This window comes from Arachis stenosperma, chromosome 6, assembly GCF_014773155.1.
Source record: "Arachis stenosperma cultivar V10309 chromosome 6, arast.V10309.gnm1.PFL2, whole genome shotgun sequence".
Lineage (NCBI taxonomy): Eukaryota > Viridiplantae > Streptophyta > Magnoliopsida > Fabales > Fabaceae > Arachis > Arachis stenosperma.
Window position 1 is genome coordinate 4,302,745 of NC_080382.1, and position 19,793 is coordinate 4,322,537.

At 31.3% G+C, this 19,793-nt stretch overlaps 2 protein-coding genes across 5 annotated transcripts; one reads left to right on the top strand and one right to left on the bottom strand.

The window, feature by feature from the left end:
- The first annotated feature begins 620 nt into the window (after window positions 1-620).
- Window positions 621-6,037, top strand: LOC130935650 (peptide-N(4)-(N-acetyl-beta-glucosaminyl)asparagine amidase). 3 transcript variants are annotated; one of them, XM_057865494.1, is made up of 17 exons: window positions 621-843; window positions 924-977; window positions 1,081-1,245; window positions 1,324-1,392; window positions 1,660-1,746; window positions 2,018-2,100; window positions 2,375-2,488; window positions 2,789-2,843; window positions 2,931-3,017; window positions 3,335-3,390; window positions 3,485-3,544; window positions 3,705-3,792; window positions 3,884-4,636; window positions 4,728-4,788; window positions 5,308-5,410; window positions 5,539-5,673; window positions 5,741-6,037. In XM_057865494.1, the coding sequence occupies exons 1-17, from the start codon at window positions 766-768 to the stop codon at window positions 5,823-5,825; spliced, it is 2,133 nt and encodes a 710-aa protein (XP_057721477.1). In that variant the 5' UTR covers window positions 621-765; the 3' UTR covers window positions 5,826-6,037. The 3 variants fall into 3 exon arrangements, with proteins under 3 accessions (XP_057721477.1, XP_057721476.1, XP_057721478.1); XM_057865493.1 differs by having other exon boundaries at window positions 1,324-1,422; window positions 5,741-6,036; XM_057865495.1 differs by lacking the exons at window positions 5,539-5,673; window positions 5,741-6,037 and having other exon boundaries at window positions 1,324-1,422; window positions 5,174-5,367.
- A 42-nt stretch (window positions 6,038-6,079) lies between these two features.
- On the bottom strand, window positions 6,080-8,081 carry LOC130935651 (putative B3 domain-containing protein At5g66980). 2 transcript variants are annotated; one of them, XM_057865496.1, is made up of 4 exons: window positions 7,943-8,081; window positions 7,173-7,581; window positions 6,915-7,060; window positions 6,080-6,551 (listed from the first exon to the last, which is right to left on the bottom strand). In XM_057865496.1, the coding sequence occupies exons 1-4, from the start codon at window positions 8,030-8,032 to the stop codon at window positions 6,300-6,302; spliced, it is 897 nt and encodes a 298-aa protein (XP_057721479.1). In that variant the 5' UTR covers window positions 8,033-8,081; the 3' UTR covers window positions 6,080-6,299. The 2 variants fall into 2 exon arrangements, with proteins under 2 accessions (XP_057721479.1, XP_057721480.1); XM_057865497.1 differs by having other exon boundaries at window positions 7,173-7,569; window positions 7,943-8,074.
- Between the last annotated feature and the right edge of the window lie 11,712 nt (window positions 8,082-19,793).

Consider the following 19,793-nt stretch of genomic DNA (forward strand, 5'->3'; position numbering starts at 1 on the left):
CTTCATAAAGCCATATCTTAACCTCCCTAAGATAATGGGACGGTTATTATCCTAAAGATACGACACTACTCCAACGGTGGTTATTGGCTCACCACTATAAGTACACTGACACGCCTCAGGTATTCTTAAGTCCAATACTCTCTAAGACCTGCTTACACCCTTGCTAACTTAGGCATCGGAGTGTCTTTGCAGGTACCACCCCCCATTCACACGCGAGCACAAGTCGGACGGAGCCTCCCGAGTTGCGGACCCACACGGAGTCCTCCTCCATCATACACTTGGGCCGCCGAACGCCATCCATTGGACTAATCTCCGGTTACCCATCGTAACAAATGTATTTCGTTTTTAATACAGACGAGATACGTATAATACAGGATTCATGTCTTATTCCATTTGTATTAGTGCATTCTTGCTTATGTTATCCTCTAGGAATTAAATAGTACATAACAAACTTATCTTTTTTAGGATAAAATATGTAAAAAAAAAATTGTATTTATATTCATAAATATAATATTTGTTTTATTTATTTAAAAAAAATTCAGAATTTAACGGGAGAAAAACATAGAGAAAAATAGAGAGGAGGGTAGACTTTTAGAGGTGAAGGTCAACGACAAAGAATCTTAAACTCAGGCAGTCACCAAAAAAAAAAAAAAAAAAAAACTCAGGTAAGATCAACATTGAGTCTATCCGAAAATATCATTATTTTATACGAAAAAAATAGTAGCAGTATCAGTTTCGCAGTGAAGAAGAAGAAGAGGAGCATCAATGGTCGCCCGCAAATTCCAGGTGCTCCACAATGATTCCAACTATGATCTTGAGTACGACACGGATGATGGCTTCGAAGTAATTCTTTCTCCCAAAACAATCCCTAAATTCCCTCATTCTTTCTTTCTCGCTGACGATCACGAAAGTCATGATTGCAGGTTTTTCAATTCCAACTCTTCTCTCTCACTTTTGTTCCTCCCGACCAACAGAAGGTTCAATTTTCCACCTATAATTTCAATTTAATTCTATTCATTCATATTCATATATGATATAAATGAAATTATGTGTTTGAATTAATTCTCCTGAAATGCATAGATTTATGTTGATGAAGATGATACCCTAGTCGCCACTGACTCCGATCTCCTTGCCATTTCCGACAAACTCCGACTAATCTCCATCGAAGACGAACCTCAGCCCCAATCGAACACTGATCAATCATTGCAGTCTTTATCCGATGAGAAACTCGCTAAGCTCTTGCAGGTTCTGCTGCGTTCTCAACGCTTTTTGATCATTTTCTGCATTTCCTATAATCTAATTTCATATTTGTGTGTTGAGAAGGAGGAGGAGGAAGCTCTTATGTTGCAGCAGTTCATGGCTCATGGAGATCCTCAAGAATTTGAGCACCGAGTACGCCCTTATGTTAAACAAGTTCTTATGGTATTTTTCAACTTATTGACTTCATTGTATTGTATAAGATTACAAGAGTTTTAGGTTCATGAATTGAAGCTACATTGCATTGTATTTGAAAACAAAGTTTGGTTTTGGGTAAAGTTAACCAACTCTTATTGGTTTCAATCGATTCTAAAGAGAAACATGTATCAGTATGGTCCATATGAATATTATTGCATAGTTGATTCTCTGTGCTGATTGTTCTGGAGTTCTGGTGTGTTGCAGTATGAGGATGCAATGCGCCAGGAGGCTGCTCGGAAGACTGTTCCGATGGAAGAGCTTGAGGAGAAAGCCTTGGTCTCTTTGGCCAAGGTAAGATGCTGTATTTTTCTCTTTCAAGATAACATATTAGTTCTTTTAGTAATCATGAGTCAAATATATAATACATTGTTGCGGAGGCCCCTGGAATTGTCTGTCTTCCATTTTATCAGCATCTTTGTGTGGATACATCTCTTCCTTTCTTGGTGTTGGTTACATGTTGATTTTGAGCTTGTGATGATGTTTCTATGTCATAGCATCCCTTGTTGTATTCTGCTAAGATTGCTCTGTAATTAATAAGCCTGACAGATTAAACATTTTCCAGGAGGGTAATTTTAATCCTTCAAAAATAGAACGAGATCATGCTTTCCTGCTGCGGCTGCTTTTCTGGTTCAAGAAATCCTTCAGGTGTAAATCATTTGATCTATCTGTTCTGCTTTACTGCACCAAAATGAATCAAATGCATCTATGACCAATAACTCAATAAAGATAAAATAGAATATTTTCACTGGTCTGAACTTTTCATAAAATTGCTGACACAAATAGGATTTATGCAGCATTGCTGGCTGAGTTGCTTGGATCTTGCTTTGTTTCCCATGAAATTGAATAACATTTGTGTCTGTTCTCTTATGCTAAACGTGTCTGATTATTTTTCTCTTTTCTCTTTTGTCTCTTCTAATAGCTGGGTGAATGCACCAGCTTGTCAGGATTGTGGCAACACAACTGTGGGCCAGGGTATGACTGCTCCAGATCCTTCCGAAACTTGTTTTGGAGCTTCCCGGGTTGAACTTTACCGGTATGGCCATGGAATATGGGCCCTTCTTCAATCTCTGATAACCTGTTTTCCTTGTATTGACATCAAGACTGTGGTTTTGCTAATTATCATAGTTGATATAAATCTTAATTTTCTTGAGTACTGAAATATTTCTCCATTACATTTCTATTTGCATTCAAGAGATATGTTAATGACAGGCTAATTTGATTATTGTTTACATAATGGGTTTTGCTTATAAAGCACTTTAGTAGGTTTCTGTTCCTGCCAACTAATTTTTTGCTTCTATTGATCACCTGCTCATTTTATCTTTCCACAACACAGCTGCACTCATTGTTCCCAACTGACCCGATTTCCTCGGTACAATGATCCAATTAAGGTATTTAACTTGTGTCAAATTGTTATAGTTAGCCAACTGCCAAACCTAGCAGATTTATATATTCTCTTATTCTCTCTTGATCTGCAGCTTGTGGAAACAAGAAAAGGTCGCTGTGGGGAATGGGCAAATTGCTTTACGCACTATTGTCGATCTTTTGGTTATGAGTCACGCTTGGTTTGTAAACATTTCAAATTCTTTTTCTTTTTATGATGATCTTCTTAGTTTATTATGCTGCAATTGAGTAGATAATGCATTGGTGTTCTCTAGGTCTCTACTGCTAGGAAGTATGGTGTAGAACTGTAGATTGAATCTTTGAAGCACTTGATTTGCACAATATAGTTCTGAATTCTGATATTACAAAATACAAATGAAGTGCTTATGTATGAAGCATCGCAATTATGATGTTGTCTTGTTATTTAGTAAATTTTCTAATATCTGTCTGACATGGAACTTTTTGAAGATTTCTGTCACTGATTTTAGTTTATCTCCAGATTGTGGACCTTACGGATCATGCTTGGACAGAGTGCTTCTCTCACTTTTTGGGAAGGTAAAATTGACCAAAAAGCTGCTGCATTTTAACAATATGCTGTAAAATTATTACCGGTTGGACAATATTTGTTTATGAGTTTATGACCTTACAGATGGATGCATCTTGACCCATGTGAAGGAATCTATGACAAGCCATTGTTATATGAAAAAGGGTATATATATATATATATAATTCACTTTTACAGTATGTTTCACATTTCGGTATTTATTGCTTTCATCCATTTAATTGACTGGGAAAGTAATTGTCCTTGTCATTAGAAGTTATTGTCATGCTTCCTTGTTTTTTTGACATTTTTGTAATATGTGGCATAGGTGGAATAAGAAATTAAATTATGTTATTGCTGTAGCGAAAGATGGAACTTATGATGTCACCAAACGTTACACCAGGAAGTGGCATGAGGTGGGTGTTACAATTTGTTTTCTTGCAATTCTTGTTCTACATGCATATACTGATTTCGGGAATTGATAAGGATTTTTTGTCTTTTTTAAAGGTCCTATCTCGGCGTATCATGCTTACAGAGTCTTCTTTGTCATCAATACTCACTGTTATAACAAAAGAGTGCCGAAGAGGCTTTGCACCTCAGCAACTTTCAATGATTGAAGCCCGCGATAAGGAGGAAAACCAAGAAATTGAGAGGAGTGTTCATACTGAAGATGATGAGTCACTCTCATTACCTGGAAGGAGAAGTGGGGATGAAGAATGGCGTAAATCCAGATTAGAAATGGGTTCTGATAAGGATGGTATATTGAGTACGTCTGCTTGCCCAGTGCGTTTGTGCATAGATGAGCATGTGACAAGAATTTATAATGGATTTCGCCCTGTCCTTCATCAGTTTGTTGAGGAAGAACTAACAAAGTCTGAAGCTGTCAAAGTACTTGGGATTATTAAAGGAATTATCTTGGATATTTGTAATTCACCTTTTAAAACAAGAAGGACCTCCATTGATTCAGTTCTAGAAGACCCAAAGTGGCAGAAACGTTTGCCATCTTTTGATGACCTACTTGAAGCTCTTTCACTGAAGAAACAGAATACAGATGGGAGGGTTGAAATCTGCTTGGCAGGTAACCCTGTCTTAACTTCTTTAGCACTGCCCGTTGTGCTAAATGCACTGGATGACATGATTTACAATCTTAACAAGTGTGATAGCTATGGGAAAGATTCAATTACCTTGCCCCTTCTTAAGTTAAACAGAATACACTCTGGTTCAGTCATTGCAAGTGCAGAAGAGTTGCCCTTTGGGATTGTGAGTCTGTTATGACTTGTTCATTTTATATGTTTTCCTATTACTTATACCTTATGGTATCCATAATTTTTTTAGTTTTATAAAATTTCAGGCAACGTCAGCATTTGATGGAACTTGGATATCAAAATGGGAAGAGCCAAACGGTGCAAGAGGTATCTTAATAACTTATCATTAACAATAAATTCTATATATTGATGAAATTTCATTATAGTTGTAATTTGCTTTTTGTTGTGACTTCATAATAGATTATATAATTCTGCTTATACAGCAAACCACATCCCTAATTGGACTACTTGACTTGGTAGTTTTCTCTGCAATTTAATTTGCTCCTGTCCTTCAATCTTCTCATGTATATTCTTTAACAACTATGAAATTTTATGAATAGTTTGTAAACCACTCACTTAAAATTTATAGTTTTGACATACTAATATTCACCAGTTTCTTTGTTAATTGACTATGCCCAGCAGCTTTCCCTCCCTTGATGATTTCATGTTAAATTACTTGACCTTAGGATTTCTGCTTTCTTTGCAATCTCAGGCTTGAAGACATATAAAGAGTAATGAAAAATAACATATAATTATGAAATGGAAAGAGTTAATAAAGAAACCCAAGGTTGGAGAAGGTGCAGCCATTGCTCTCTTTATTTGATATTAAAATACGTAAATTTTTAGGTGGTTGGATTATGTATAAAACATCTGGTAACAAGATGTTTGAGCTTGCGGCATATGAGTTTATGTCAGCCAATGATGCACCAGAAAGAGATCCAATGGACTGGTACGGGATTTGGAATATTTCTTGCTGTTACTCTCTGTTCTGAATTTCTCTTCTCATGTATATGCTTCAATTAATGAGCCATGTTTTGATATCCATGTTTTTCTTTGCGGCCTATGTTACGCACTCAGGGTTCTTGAAGGAAGCAACGACAAGGGAATAAGCTGGCGAGTTTTGGATAACCAAACCTCTCAGTTCTTTGAAGAGCGTTTCCAGCGGAGGACATTCTTGATCAGCTCAGAAAGTTTTCCAGCCAATTTGTTCAGGTAATTTGCCGCAGATCCTTCCTATGTTCTTGATCTTCCCAGCTCACTTAAAGTTATGGATTTGCAGGTTTAGATTTTTGGCAGTCAGAGATGTTCATTCTAATTCCAGGCTACAACTTGGTAGCATTGACCTCTATGCAAAATCAGTGTAAAATGTGGGTTAAATTCTCAACTGAATTGATACATCGTAGTTGTCTGTATTATTTTCACAATGTCAATATGTGAAATCAAGTTTCACTCTCTTCATTGTAAAGTCAAGTTCATTGCCTGCATTTGTAAGTTATATACTAGTATGTGATAATCGATAAGTACTTTTAAATGAATATGTTTCACAAAAAAAAAAGACCTATTCAAGATATGTCTTGAGAATAATAAGACTTTAAGATTGTTCTATCAAGTTTTTGGTTTATGGTTGGTGCTCATGAATTCCGCCTCTCAATTTTGCACTTTGCAAAATTCATGTTAGACGCTATCAATAAATTATAAAACGTTGAGCTACAATCTTTTGAAATAACCTACTGTTTAGAGACACAACACTATGATGATACTGTCTGAAACTATGAAACGAGACCAATACTTAATTCAACTAAAGAAGACACCATATTTTGGTAGTTGTTTTTTATCATTTAATGTGAGTGTACTCGCACAAGCAGTTCCTCAGCTCTATTCTCTTTGCCAACAACAAACTTGAAATCACAAAGGTTGCCCTCTTCAACACTTTTAGCCTTCCAGAAACTAGACCACCCTTTTGCGAAATAGCAGCGTCCGCGATCCCCGGTGAGGATCTTCACCGGCCATAGCTTGTCATCCTCGTCTCTCAGCATAATCCCTGATTTTAGGCTGATGTTCAATTCCTTTGTTACTCTTCTAGGAATTTCCTGCATCCCACCAACAAGGCAACAACCAACACCATTTTTGTTATGTATATCATCCAATCTAATCCCAAAGTATTATTGCATGCATTTGAAAACGGAAGAGAGAACCATGCCTTTACTTAGAGAAAAAAATAATACTAATTGTATCTTCAAAAATAGAAGTATTAGCTGGTTTTGTTTCATATAATAAGCACTGCACGTCCTCCATACATAACAAAGTTTACAACGTTGAATTGTTTTCTCCCACAATCCCAGATGTGGTGCTAACTACAGAAACAACTAAATAAGAAACAGAAATTATATTTATTTTGCATCTATTAATAACTTTGTAGAACCAAAATAAGAAAAAACAAAAAAAAAACTAACCATTTTCCTCATTCTCCAGTGTGACATAGGTGTCACAAAATGAGGGTTCTTCAGGGGAACGAACTTAACAAGACCAGATGCCTTGCTCTCACAGTTGCTACCATTTGCCCCATTCTTAACTCTTTTGGATTTCCGTACAGTAGTTCCTTCATATGGCAACAAAAGCAAACACTTAATTAGCACATACATTTACTTTTAACTGTGTAACAAATGACAAGTTGACAACTTTAAAAGACAAGTATTAGTTCTTGTAGTTACCCTTTTTTGAGTGAGATTTCTGATTTAATTTGAGTGGCGTGATTGGTGAAAGTTTCCTTTTAACGCCACGCTCATGCTTTCTTTTACTATTCTGCAGATCAGAATCTTCATCATCCGAGATCATAACGGGGTTAAGTTTCCCACTAATTGCAGCTTCTTTTCTGCATCCACTTTTGGAAAATATCTTCACATGAAACTTGGAGTTGCCATCAAACTCAAAGACCAAGAAATCAGCTTGTTCCAAACACTTGTCTCTAACAAACTTTTTCCATCCATTCTTGAGGACCAATAATCCATCATCCATCTTCTTTAACTCAACATCCCAAGAGTTTCCTTCATGATCCACAAGAGCAGTCTTTCTTCCTATATTTCCATTGATGAACCTGGCACTGAAAGCCTTTGGTATGCGCTAAAAAAAGGAAAAAGAATAAGTTCCAGCGATATATATACACTGAATGCACTTTAAATTATAATATGATCAACTTGCATCCATGGTAGTCGCTTGTATACACTGAAAAAACATGGTAGCTCCCAAGAATAAAGTGATACCTAGTGTTGCTCTTATTACGTTGAAAGACATGATCTTTAAGTGCTAGTATAAACAAAGATCATGCCCTTAACGATGCAACTGCATTAAAAGAGATACTTTTTTGTTTTTGAATATCAATAGGAGATTTTTTTTAGACAATAATGAGAATGAAATCCATTTGTTGGGTGGAAATTGGAAAGAAACATTCTTGAAAAAGATCAGAATGAGATATTAGACATACCAAGAGAGTAGAACTCGTTTGGGGCAAGTAAACTTTGAAGAATTCAGCAGGAAGGGTTTTGGTATGATAAGGGGGCTGTGGATGTTCCATGTCAGAAAAGAAGATGATGAAGAAGAAGCAGCAGAGCGAATGTTATGGAATGGCAGCTGATGAAATGAAAAGGATGGCTGTTACAATACTCTTATATTATTTGGAGTTTTGAAACTCTATCAAAACTTTAGAAAGAAAACTGCATATGTTACTTAGTTTAATCATAAATGTATATTGGTAACATGGTTAAGCAATTAATGTAATCTTCTTGTAAAACTACAAACACATTAATTATAACCTTTAAAATATATTCTTAATAAAATGGCAATTATAATTACTGTTGAGATTTTTTTTATAATTTACTATTGAAAATTTACCAAGTTCTATTGGTATATAAGTTATTAAAATTATTAAATTCATTTATAAATTTTAATTAATTAATAATTTTAAATTTTATTTATTTTAATTATTTATTTGATATTATAATTTACCTCATAAACCTTGTCTTATATACAACTTTTTTTTTGTTCATTTATAGCATCATGATTTAAAAAATTAACTATATTATAACATACCATTTAATTAGGATATATAAATATATATTAGGAACAGAATTAATATTTTTTTAAAGTATTATTTTAAATTAATTTGTCAAAAGATATTTCAAAAGAAAAAAAAGATATTAAAAATAAATTTAGATGCATTGAGGTATTGCATAATTTTTTTTTAAGATTTCATTGAAGATGTTTATTTTAGGTTATTAATTGAATGTAATTTTAGATTTTTATAGTAAAAACTAAAATTAAAAATAATTTTAAATAAGTAATTACAAATCAAGGAGAAGAATAGTGTTACATTATGGTCAGATTCGTAACTAGAGTTGTTGCTTCTAAACTTTTAATGTTTAATTCATGAAGTTGAGTGTAATTGGATTGGCTTGGGTTGGATTTGGAAAAAATTGAGAACTGAATTAATTAAATTTGAATTGATTAAATTTGATCACTTTAAAATGGATCGGGTAAATATATTTTTGTGACTAAACCTAGACCGATCATATTAGATTGCATTGATTTAAATACCGAATTAGAATTAGATTTAAAAAAATTTTACAAAAAAAAAATAAGAATAAAAAAATGTGAATGATGGTTGAAATTTGACTTAGGTTAGGTAAAAATTATATAAATTGTATATTTTTGTTTTTAAGGTTATTAGGTCAGGTCAGATTCTAAACTCTAACAAAAAAAATATTTTGTGAAATTTAATTTTTTTTATTTTTTCAATAAAATTAGTAGTGATTCCTAGATTTTTTTAAAAAAATTTTTTGACTCAATCTTGCATCTAGTCCTCGTATTTAATTAAATTATGCATATTAATTACTTAAATCATATTTATTTTTTCTTTAAATTTTAATCATAATTTTAAGAATAATTTTTATTTTTGTGAATAATATTCTCTTTATAATATTTAAATAACTAAATTTTTTATTATATATTTATGTTTATTTTTATGAATTGATGTTTAAATAAAAAGATATAAAACATAGAAAAAAATCACAACATAAATATGTTTTAGTATACATAGTATAATAAAAATGAATTTTAAGTGTAATGGAATAAACTAAATATAAATAATTAAAATTAAGATAATTAATTTTTAAAATTAGAAAAAAGAAACAATAATTAAATACATTTTCTTATATAATACAATTAGTATTGAGCTAGCCCAATTAGAGAACTATACTATAAATAGGAGTATAATGTAATAATGTGGATTGGAAACTCTACTTTCTCTCTTTAGTCCTCATTGTAGAAATTTCTTTTCTATTCTGTCTGATTATCCTTAATTCTCTCTAGTTCTTGATACAAATCCATATCAAATAGTGCTTTTATTGAATACCATGCCAAATTCCACATTATTATATTATACTCCTATTTATAATATAATTTTTTAATTGGACTAGCCCAATACTAATTGTATCATCATACTACGTATTCATTTTACGTTATATAGTATACATATAAATTTAAATTTTTAAAATTAAAGTTAATTTATAAATATTTTTAAGTAATTAATGGCATAGAGTTTTTTTTCTCTTTCAATATGTTTACACAAAATAAATAGTATTTTGGTCTTTTTGTTTTAATATATTTAAATAATATTAATACTAAAAAAATATTTTTGTCTTTTTAATTAAATAAATTTTAAATTAAAATTAAATAATTTTAATCTAAAAGGGTATTTTTTTTAGTCTTTTACAATTAATATTAAAAATACATTTTGATTTTTTAATTTTTTAAACTTTTTATTTTTGTTTCAAATGTAATGATATAATAGTTTTTTTAAATGTTAAAATAATCTAATATGATAAATATTAATAAAAAAGTAAAATATTAATTCAATCCAAATAAATTTTAAATAAAAAATATAAAATAATCATAAATACTAACTTTTTTTTCTAACTCTTTAAAAGGAATTTTAATATTCTAAAATTTCAAAAAGTATGGCATTACGTCCCATAAAAAAAATACAGTAAAAAAATACACGTAATTTTAATTCATGTTTAGTTTATTAAAATATTTTACCCTTCAAAGTATTTGTTATTTTGTTTTTTCATTTTTGTTAAAAAATAAAAGTAGAGTAAGTAAAACTTTGAAGATTTTAACGCATTAATACACTAATATATATTACTTTTGATTAATTCAATGTGTAAATATGATAATTGTAGGGCTTATTTACCAGAAATAAACAATCAAAAAATAATTAAAATAATAAATATAAAATAATCATAAATACTAACTTTTTTTTTCAACACTTTGAAAGGAGTTTTAATATTTCAAAGTTTCAAGAAGGATAGCATCACGTTCCATAAAAAAAATACAGCATAAGAGAATACACGCATTACAAAGAGTCAACTAGAACGGTGTAAAAGATAAAACACTTTAATAAATCAGACATGTATTAAAAGGATTTGGATCCTCTAAAATTTGAATTTCATTTTAGAAAATAAAATGTGATTTCTCACCATTGATTTTATAGGTAGGATCAAAAAAAATATGAAAGATAAACTATTTAAATGTAGAAGATCACACTTTACTTTTTAAATTGAAATTCAAACTTTAGAGGATCCAAATTTGAATTAAAATTAGTGTATCCCCAAATGAAATTATGTTACTTGTATGTCCCAAAACTTACTTTTGTATAAATCGAATTGACTTGGATCAATTTAGAATTGATAGTAGAATTTTTTGTAATTATTATAAATAATTTTATAAAATTTAGAAATGACTTGAAAAGATGTTAGGAGTACTATAAAAATTTGAAAAAATAATTTTATTCACTACAGATGTATGAGTACATTTCAAATTTTTATAGTACTCATAACATCTTTTTAAGTCAATTTTAAATTATAAAATTATTTATTATAATTACAAAAAATACTTATAACAAAAAATTTGGAAATTTTTAAAAATATTTAATTTAAAATTGTTAGTAAAACTTTAATGATACTCATTACAAAGTAAATAATTACAATGATATGAGTATTTTATATAAAAATTAATGAAAAAATTCAAATTTCATACAATATTATTTCGTCCATTTTTTATAGCTCATAGATATTTTTAAAAAAATCTCATAAATTTTTGGATAATATCTTTTTCAACCCTTACTTATATAGGTTAAAGTCATAATAAATTGATTTTTCATACAATATTATTTCGATTTACTATTATCAACCATAAATCGATTTAAGTCCATTCGATTTACATAAAAGTAAATCTGAAAACATGAACATAACACAATTTTATTTGGGAGATACACGTAATTTTAATTCATAATTAGTTTATTAAAATATTTTACCCTTAAAAGTATTTGTTATTTTGTTTTTTCATTTTTGTTAAGAAAAAAAAAGTAGAATAAGTAAAACTTTGAAGATTTTAACGCATTAATACACTAATATATATCACTCTTGATTAATACAATGTGTATATTGCAATTTGTAAATATGATAATTGTACGACTTATTTACCGAAAATAAACAATCAAAGAATAATTAAATAATAAATATAAAATAATCGTAATACTAACTTTTTTGTTTAACACTTTAAAAGGAGTTTTAATATTTTATAGTTTCAAGAAGTATGGCATCACGTTCAATAAAACAGATAGATACAACAAAATAGAATACACACATTACAAAGTGTTACTTAAAACGGTGTAAAGAATAAAACACTTTAATAAACCAGACATGAATTAAAATTAGTGTATCCATAAATGAAATTATGTTACGTGTATGTCCAAAGCTTACTTTTATATAAATCGAATTGACTTGGAACGATTTAGAGTTGATAGTAGAATTTTTTTATAATTATTAAAATAATTTTATAAAATTTAAAAATGACTTGAAAAGATGTTAGGAGGACTATAAAAATTTAAAAAAATAATTTTATTCACTACAGAGGTACGAGTACATTTTAAATTTTTATAGTACTCATAACATCTTTTTAAATTATTTTTAAATTTTATAAAATTACTTACTATAATTACAAAAAAACTTATAATACAAAATTTGGAACTTTATAAAAATATTTAATTTAAAGTTGTTAGTAAAATTTTAGTCATACTCGTTACAAAGTAAATAATTATAATGATATGAATATTTTATATAAAAATTAATGCACAAAAATTCAAATTTCATACAATATTATTTTGTCCATTCTTGATAGCTCATAAATATTTTTAAAAAAATCTCATAAAATTTTGGGTAAAAAACGTATATGTGCCAAATGGGGTACAAAATTACCGAAATCAGCCAAATGAAATTTTGATTCATGAATCCGCCAAAGAACAATTATATGTAATTCGAATCAACACGACTCGAATTTGATTTCAACGTAGTTCGAATTGACTTAATTCGAATTACTCCCAAGTAACGTGCCCAAGTAATTCGAATCAATATGCATCGATTTAATGAAACATAGTTCGAATTGAATCAATTCGAATTAGTAGCATCAGCTGCATGAATAAGGAGTTCGAATCTACTTGATTCGAATTACTTTTGTTTGCTAACTAAAACTAATTCGACTTGATATGATTCGAATTATATATATATAGTTCGAATCTACTTGATTCGAATTACTTTTGTTTGCTAACTAAAACTAATTCGACTTGATATGATTCGAATTATATATATATATAGTGCGAATGAAGTTGATTCGAATTAATATGAAGCGGAGCTCTATATATATGATGTGAATGTGAGTTGCTCTCAATAGAGGTATCAGATGGCTAGTGAGGATGGTTTTCTAGTGTTGGTTCACACAGAGGATCGATTAAGAGAAAAACTCGATCCGGTGTGAAGTTCACCGATAAGCATCCTCTATGTATTATCGTGAGGCCTACGACGAGCTATGACGACCTTGTTAGCTCTGTACTGCTGAAGCTTGGTTTGGATGGTTTGAAAAGGGTTAAGAAGTTTTTCTATCGCATTCCAACGACGGTGCTCCAAGATACCGTGAAGTATGACTGTTTCACGATCGGGAGCGATGAGGACTTGCAGGTCATGTATCATTGTCGCAGGCAGTTTCCCGAGGTGAGCACACCAGAGCTGTTGGCAAAGTTGGTGGATGTGGTATCCAGCTCGGAGGGGTTCGAACCGGAATACGCACACTGCAGCCACGGTGGCCGGTTCTAGTTCGAGACATGCCGTTGCTTCTTCGTCTGTCCCTGTGTATGAGACAACGACCCAGCCTGTCGCATCTCCTTCGTTCGTTGTTGACCTCAGGGGCAATGTCGGCAACGAGGTTGGTACAGGGGAACATCTTCCGACCTCATAACATTGTGCTACACTGGCTGGTGTTGGAGACGGGATGTTTGATGATCCAGATGACGATGATGTTGAGCCGGATTTGATTGCCGATGACAGTGGCGATGACCTCGGGGCGAGTGACCCGAGAGGGGCCGCTGGCATAGTTGTAAGAACCGGACCGGTGATCGAACCGGTTAGGTTACTGGTTCACTGGTTTATTGGTTCAACCGATAAACCGCTGGTTGAACCGGTAAAATCGGTTTCACATGAATAAAAAATATAAAATAGTAAAAAAATTAGTAAAGTGATAATTAGGTTCTTGAAATTTTTGACTTCGGATTAATTAGCCCTTGAAAAAAATAAAATATCAATTTGGTCCTTCACGAAAGTAAACCATGGATACGTTATGTCCCTCTATCAATTTATTATGTGAAATTTAATAGTGATACTTATATATCTCTACTAACTAGTCCTAAGTCAAAATCTTCGAAGACATACTACTTAACTTAATATTTTAAAAAATTTAAAATAAATATATTAACTAACATTTTAATAATGGTATAAATCCTAAAGAATTACATATTAAAAAAAAGGTGAGTATAAAACTAAAATTAAATTAAATAAATATAAAACAATTCAATTATATATATATATATATATATATATATATATATATATATATATATATATATATATATATATATATATATATATTAACTAGCACATAAAGTATAAAAGTGACAAAGCAGCTTGGTGGCATAACTTGTTGAGTGCAACAAGAGAGACATGAGTTCGAGTCCTGCAGCATGCATTTTTTATTATTGAAATCAATATCCAAATGCTGGAGCACCGAAGATCTACGAGGGGAGCACCATAGGACCGGCCGGTTTGCGCATTTATATCGAACCGGCCGGTTTTAGCCGGTTTCTGACGAATCGTCCGATTCTTGCCGGTTTAATTTTGTGTTCGGTCCAAACTATAAATCGAATCGGCCAGACCATCGGTTCACCAATTTTCCAGTCGAACCGGTCGATCCGGTCCGGTTTTTACAACTATGGCCACTGGTGGATCTAGTTCTGGCACACAACAGTACCCACCCCATTTTTTATCATTGGACCTGGATGCCATGAGGCAGGAAGGACTTCCTGGGCAAGCCGCTGGATTTGGCGCTAGAGATGCAGACGGGTCTGCTGGTATGACAGAGTTCCAGGTTGGTCAGCAGTTCCAGGATAAAGATGAGGCCCTGTTGAGTGTGAAGACTTACAGCATTCGCCGAGGGGTACAGTACAAGGTAATTGAGTCTGACTATCGCCGGTATGTGGGAAAGTGTTCTGAGTTTGGGAATGGGTGCACATGGTTGATTCGGTTGAGTCTCCGACAGCGCAAGGGCATCTGGGAAGTGAAACGGTACAACGGACCGCATACGTGTCTCGCCACCTCTATCTCCAGCGACCATAGGAGTTTGGATTATCATGTCATATCGACATTCATTATGCCAATGGTGAAGGCTGATGCATCTGTCAACGTCAAGGTGCTCCAAAATGCCACGGCCGCCCACTTTGGATTCAGGCGACGTACAGGAGGGTCTGGATGGCGAAGCAGAAGGTTGTTGCCATCATCTATGGTGACTGGGATGAGTCGTACAACGAGCTCCCTAGGTGGGTGTTAGGAATCCAGTTGACCATGCCTGGATCAGTAGCAGTCCTTCAGACATGCCCTGTTCGAGTTGGGGGACAGCTCGACGAGTCTCAAGCTTATTTTCACAGGCTGTTCTGGACGTTCCCACCTTGTATCGAGGCATTCCGTCATTGTAAGCCATTGGTGAGTATTGACGGAACCCATCTATATGGCAAGTATGGGAGAACGTTGCTTGTCGCAATTGCACAGGACGGGAACTCCAACATACTACCCGTGGCATTCGCACTTGTCAAGGGTGAGAATGCTGAGTCGTGGTCCTTCTTTCTGTCTCACCTCCGTCAGCACGTGACACCGCAGCCAGGTCTGTTAGTTATTTCGGACAGGCATAACGGCATCAAGGCCGCGCTTGAGTCTCTTGATGGGGGATGGCTACCTCCGGCTGCATATTGTGCATTCTCCATTCGACACGTAGCAGCTAATTTCGCCCTCACCTTCAAGGGCAAAGATGCTCGTAGGCTTCTTGTGAACGCTACATATGCCAAGATCGAAGTGGAGTTCGATTACTGGTTTGACATTCTGCGCTCTGAGAACCCGACGATGTGTGAGTGGGCGAACAGGATTGAGTATTCGTTGTGGACGCAGTATTGTGACGAGGGTCACAGATTCGGGCACATGACGACCAATATCTCTGAGTGTGTGAATTCAATCTGAAGGGTGTCAGGAACCTCCCTGTGTGCTCGCTGGTGAAGGCCACATACGGCAGGTCAGCTCAAATAAACCACTATCAATACCGCTATCAAAAACCACTGACATAAACCAATATCATAAACCACTATCAAAAACCATTAACCTCGTCGTTGATCACCCCTGCGATATGAGCAACTCCATCCAGTCGATACAGCCTTCCCAGATCGTCCCCCATCACCTGACTTTGCCGCTCCACTCTTTCTCGGACCGATTCTAGGTCGTTTTCTCTGGGATTTGGTGGGGTGTGAGAATAGAAAAGTGGTTCGAATGACCTTGACTCGAACTCCTTATATAGGCTACTCCCTTGTAATTCGAATTATATCGTTTCGAATTACTATTAGTTTCGAACAGTGAGTAATTCGAATCAACTTAATTCGAACTACCTTAAAGGCTCGAATCCCTACTAATTTGAATTGATTCGATTTGAATTATATGTTTATAATTCGATACATATCGATTCGAATTATACGTTTATAATTCGTTACATATCGATTCGAATTACGTGTTGCGAATTGCTTCGAGTAATTTGAATTAAGTCAATTCGAACTACGTTGAAATCAAATTCGAGTCGTATTGATTCGAATTACATATAATTGTTCTTTCGCGGATTCATGAATCAAAATTTCATTTGGCTGATTTAGGTAATTTTAAACCCCATTTGGCACATATAGGTTTTTTACCCTTATTTTGGATAATATTTTTTTCAACCTTTATTTATATAGGTTAGAGTCATAGTAAATTAATTTACTACTATCAACCATAAATCAATTTAACTCAACTCGATTTACATAAAAGTAAATCTAAAAACATGGACATAACACAATTTTATTTGGGAGATACACGTAATTTTAATTCATGTTTAGTTTATTAAAATATTTTACCCTTAAAAGTATTTGTTATTTTGTTTTTTCATTTTTGTTAAGAAAAAAAAGGTAGAATAAGTAAAACTTTGAAAATTTTAACGCATTAATACACTAATATATATCACTTTTGATTAATACAATGTATATATTGCAATTTGTAAATATGATAATTGTACGGCTTATTTATCGGAAATAAACAATCAAAGAATAATTAAAATAATAAATATAAAATAATCGTAATTCTAACTTTTTCTTTTAACACTTTAAAAGGAGTTTTAATATTTCATAGTTTCAAGAAGTATGGCATCACGTTCAATAAAAAAGATAGATACAGTAAAAGAGAATACACACATTACAAAGTGTCACCTAAAACGGTATAAAAAATAAAACACTTTAATAAACCAGACATGAATTAAAATTAGTGTATCCATAAATGAAATTATGTTACGTGTATATCCAAAGTTTACTTTTATATAAATCGAATTGACTTGGAACGATTTAGAGTTGATAATAGAATTTTTTATAATTATTATAAATAATTTTATAAAATTTAAAAATGACTTGAAAAGATGTTAGGAGGACTATAAAAATTTGAAGAAATAATTTTATTTACTACAGAGGTACGAGTACATTTTAAATTTTTATAGTACTCATAACATCTTTTTAAATTATTTTTAAATGTTATAAAATTATTTACTATAATTACAAAAAAAAACTTATAGTACAAAATTTGGAACTTTATAAAAATATTTAATTTAAAGTTGTTAGTAAAATTTTAGTCGTACTCGTTACAAAGTAAATAATTATAATGATATGAATATTTTATATAAAAATTAATGTACAAAAATTCAAATTTCATACAATATTATTTTGTCCATTTTGTTTGCTCATAAATATTTTTGAAAAAATCTCATAAATTTTTGGATAATATATTTTTCAACCCTTATTTATATAGGTTAGAGTCGTAGTAAATCGATTTATTACTATCAACCATAAATCAATTTAACTCAATTCGATTTACATAAAAGTAAATCTAAAAACATGAACATAACACAATTTTATTTGGGAGATACACGTAATTTTAATTTATGTTTAGTTTATTAAAATATTTTATCCTTAAAAGTATTTGTTATTTTGTTTTTTCATTTTGGTTAAAAAGTAAAAGTAGAATAAGTAAAATTTTAAAGATTTTAACGCATTAATACACTAATATATATCACTCTAAATTAATACAATGTGTATATTGCAATGTGTAAATATGATAATTGTAGAGCTTATTTACTGAAAATAAACAATCAAAGAATAATTAAAATAATAAATATAAAATAATCATAAATACTAACTTTTTCTTTTAACACTTTAAAAGTTTCGAAAAATATGACATCAGGTTCCATAAAAAAAGATATATCATAAGAGAATACATACATTACAAAGCGTCATCTAAAACGGTGCAAAGCGTAAAACATTTTAATAAATCAGACATGAATTAAAATTAGTGTATTCCCAAATGAAATTATGTTACGCGTTCAAAAGCTTACTTTTGTATAAATCGAATTAACTTGATCGATTTAGAGTTGGTAGTAGAATTTTTTGTAATTATTATAAATAATTTTATAAAATTTAGAAATGACTTGAAAAGATGTTAAAAATACTATAAAAATTTAAAAAAATAATTTTATTCACTACAGAGGTACTAGTACATTTCAAATTTTTATAGTACTCATAACATCTTTTTAAATCATTTTTAAATTTTATAAAATTATTTACTATAATTACAAAAAATGCATATAATAAAAAATTTAGAACTTTATAAAAATATTTAATTTAAAGTTGTTAGTAAAATTTTTGTGGTACTTCGTTACAAAGTAAATAATTACAATGATATGAGTATTTTATATAAAAACTGATGCCAAAAAAATTCAAATTCAATACAATATTATTTCGTCTATCTTTTATAGCTCATAAATATTTTTGATAAAATCTCATGAATTTTTGGATAATATTTTTTTCAACCCTTATTTATATAGGTTGGAGTCATTTCGATTTACATAAAAGTAAATCTGAAAACATTGACATAACACAATTTTATTTGGGAGATATACGTAATTTTAATTCATGTTTAGTTTATTTAAATATTTTACCCTTAAAAGTATTTGTTATTTTGTTTTTTCATTTTTGTTAAAAGGTAAAAGTAGAATAAGTAAAACTTTGAAGATTTTAACACATTAATACACTAATATATCACTCTTGATTAATACAATGTGTATATTGTAATGTGTAAATATGATAATTGTACGAAATATTTACAGGAAATAAACAATCAAAGAATAATTAAAATAATAAACGCATAATATTCTCTCATTAACAAAAATATCAAGCCAATTAATATTAACATATTTTAAATATATTCTATTTCATCTTAGAACTGGACTCTGAAGTATAACTCGTTCATATTGAATGGAGCTCTAATGACGCCTTCCTCCTGTGTGCTGTGCTACTTCTGATTTCTCGTTAATCTAATCAATATGAAAAAACTTTTAAAAAAGATTCTAACGCTTAAGTCAGTGTTTAATTTTGGGATACCTAAACTTAAAATTGGAATGCTCTTTTTCTTGGTATATCTAATTGCCCTCTATATCTTGTCTGAGTTCATATTTATTGTCAATTTGTGTTAACCGTGGTATATTTTCGTGGTCCGAGATTTGTTTAGCTATTATAGAGGTGCAAAACGGCCTTATCATTTTGAATTGGTTGATCTGAATTTCAA

Bases quoted from the DNA above. Each gene is read 5' to 3' on its own strand.
- LOC130935651 (XM_057865496.1), bottom strand. From the start codon at position 8,032: ATGGAACATCCACAGCCCCCTTATCATACCAAAACCCTTCCTGCTGAA. The intron at 7,582-7,942 runs GTATGTCTAATA...TCCTTTTTTTAG, and splicing joins AAACGAGTTCTACTCTCTTG to CGCATACCAAAGGCTTTCAG. The intron at 7,061-7,172 runs GTAACTACAAGA...TGCCATATGAAG, and splicing joins GAAATCTCACTCAAAAAAGG to GAACTACTGTACGGAAATCC.
- LOC130935650 (XM_057865493.1), top strand. From the start codon at position 766: ATGGTCGCCCGCAAATTCCAGGTGCTCCACAATGATTCCAACTATGAT. The intron at 1,246-1,323 runs GTTCTGCTGCGT...TGTGTTGAGAAG, and splicing joins AACTCGCTAAGCTCTTGCAG to GAGGAGGAGGAAGCTCTTAT. The intron at 3,545-3,704 runs GTATATATATAT...TATGTGGCATAG, and splicing joins CCATTGTTATATGAAAAAGG to GTGGAATAAGAAATTAAATT.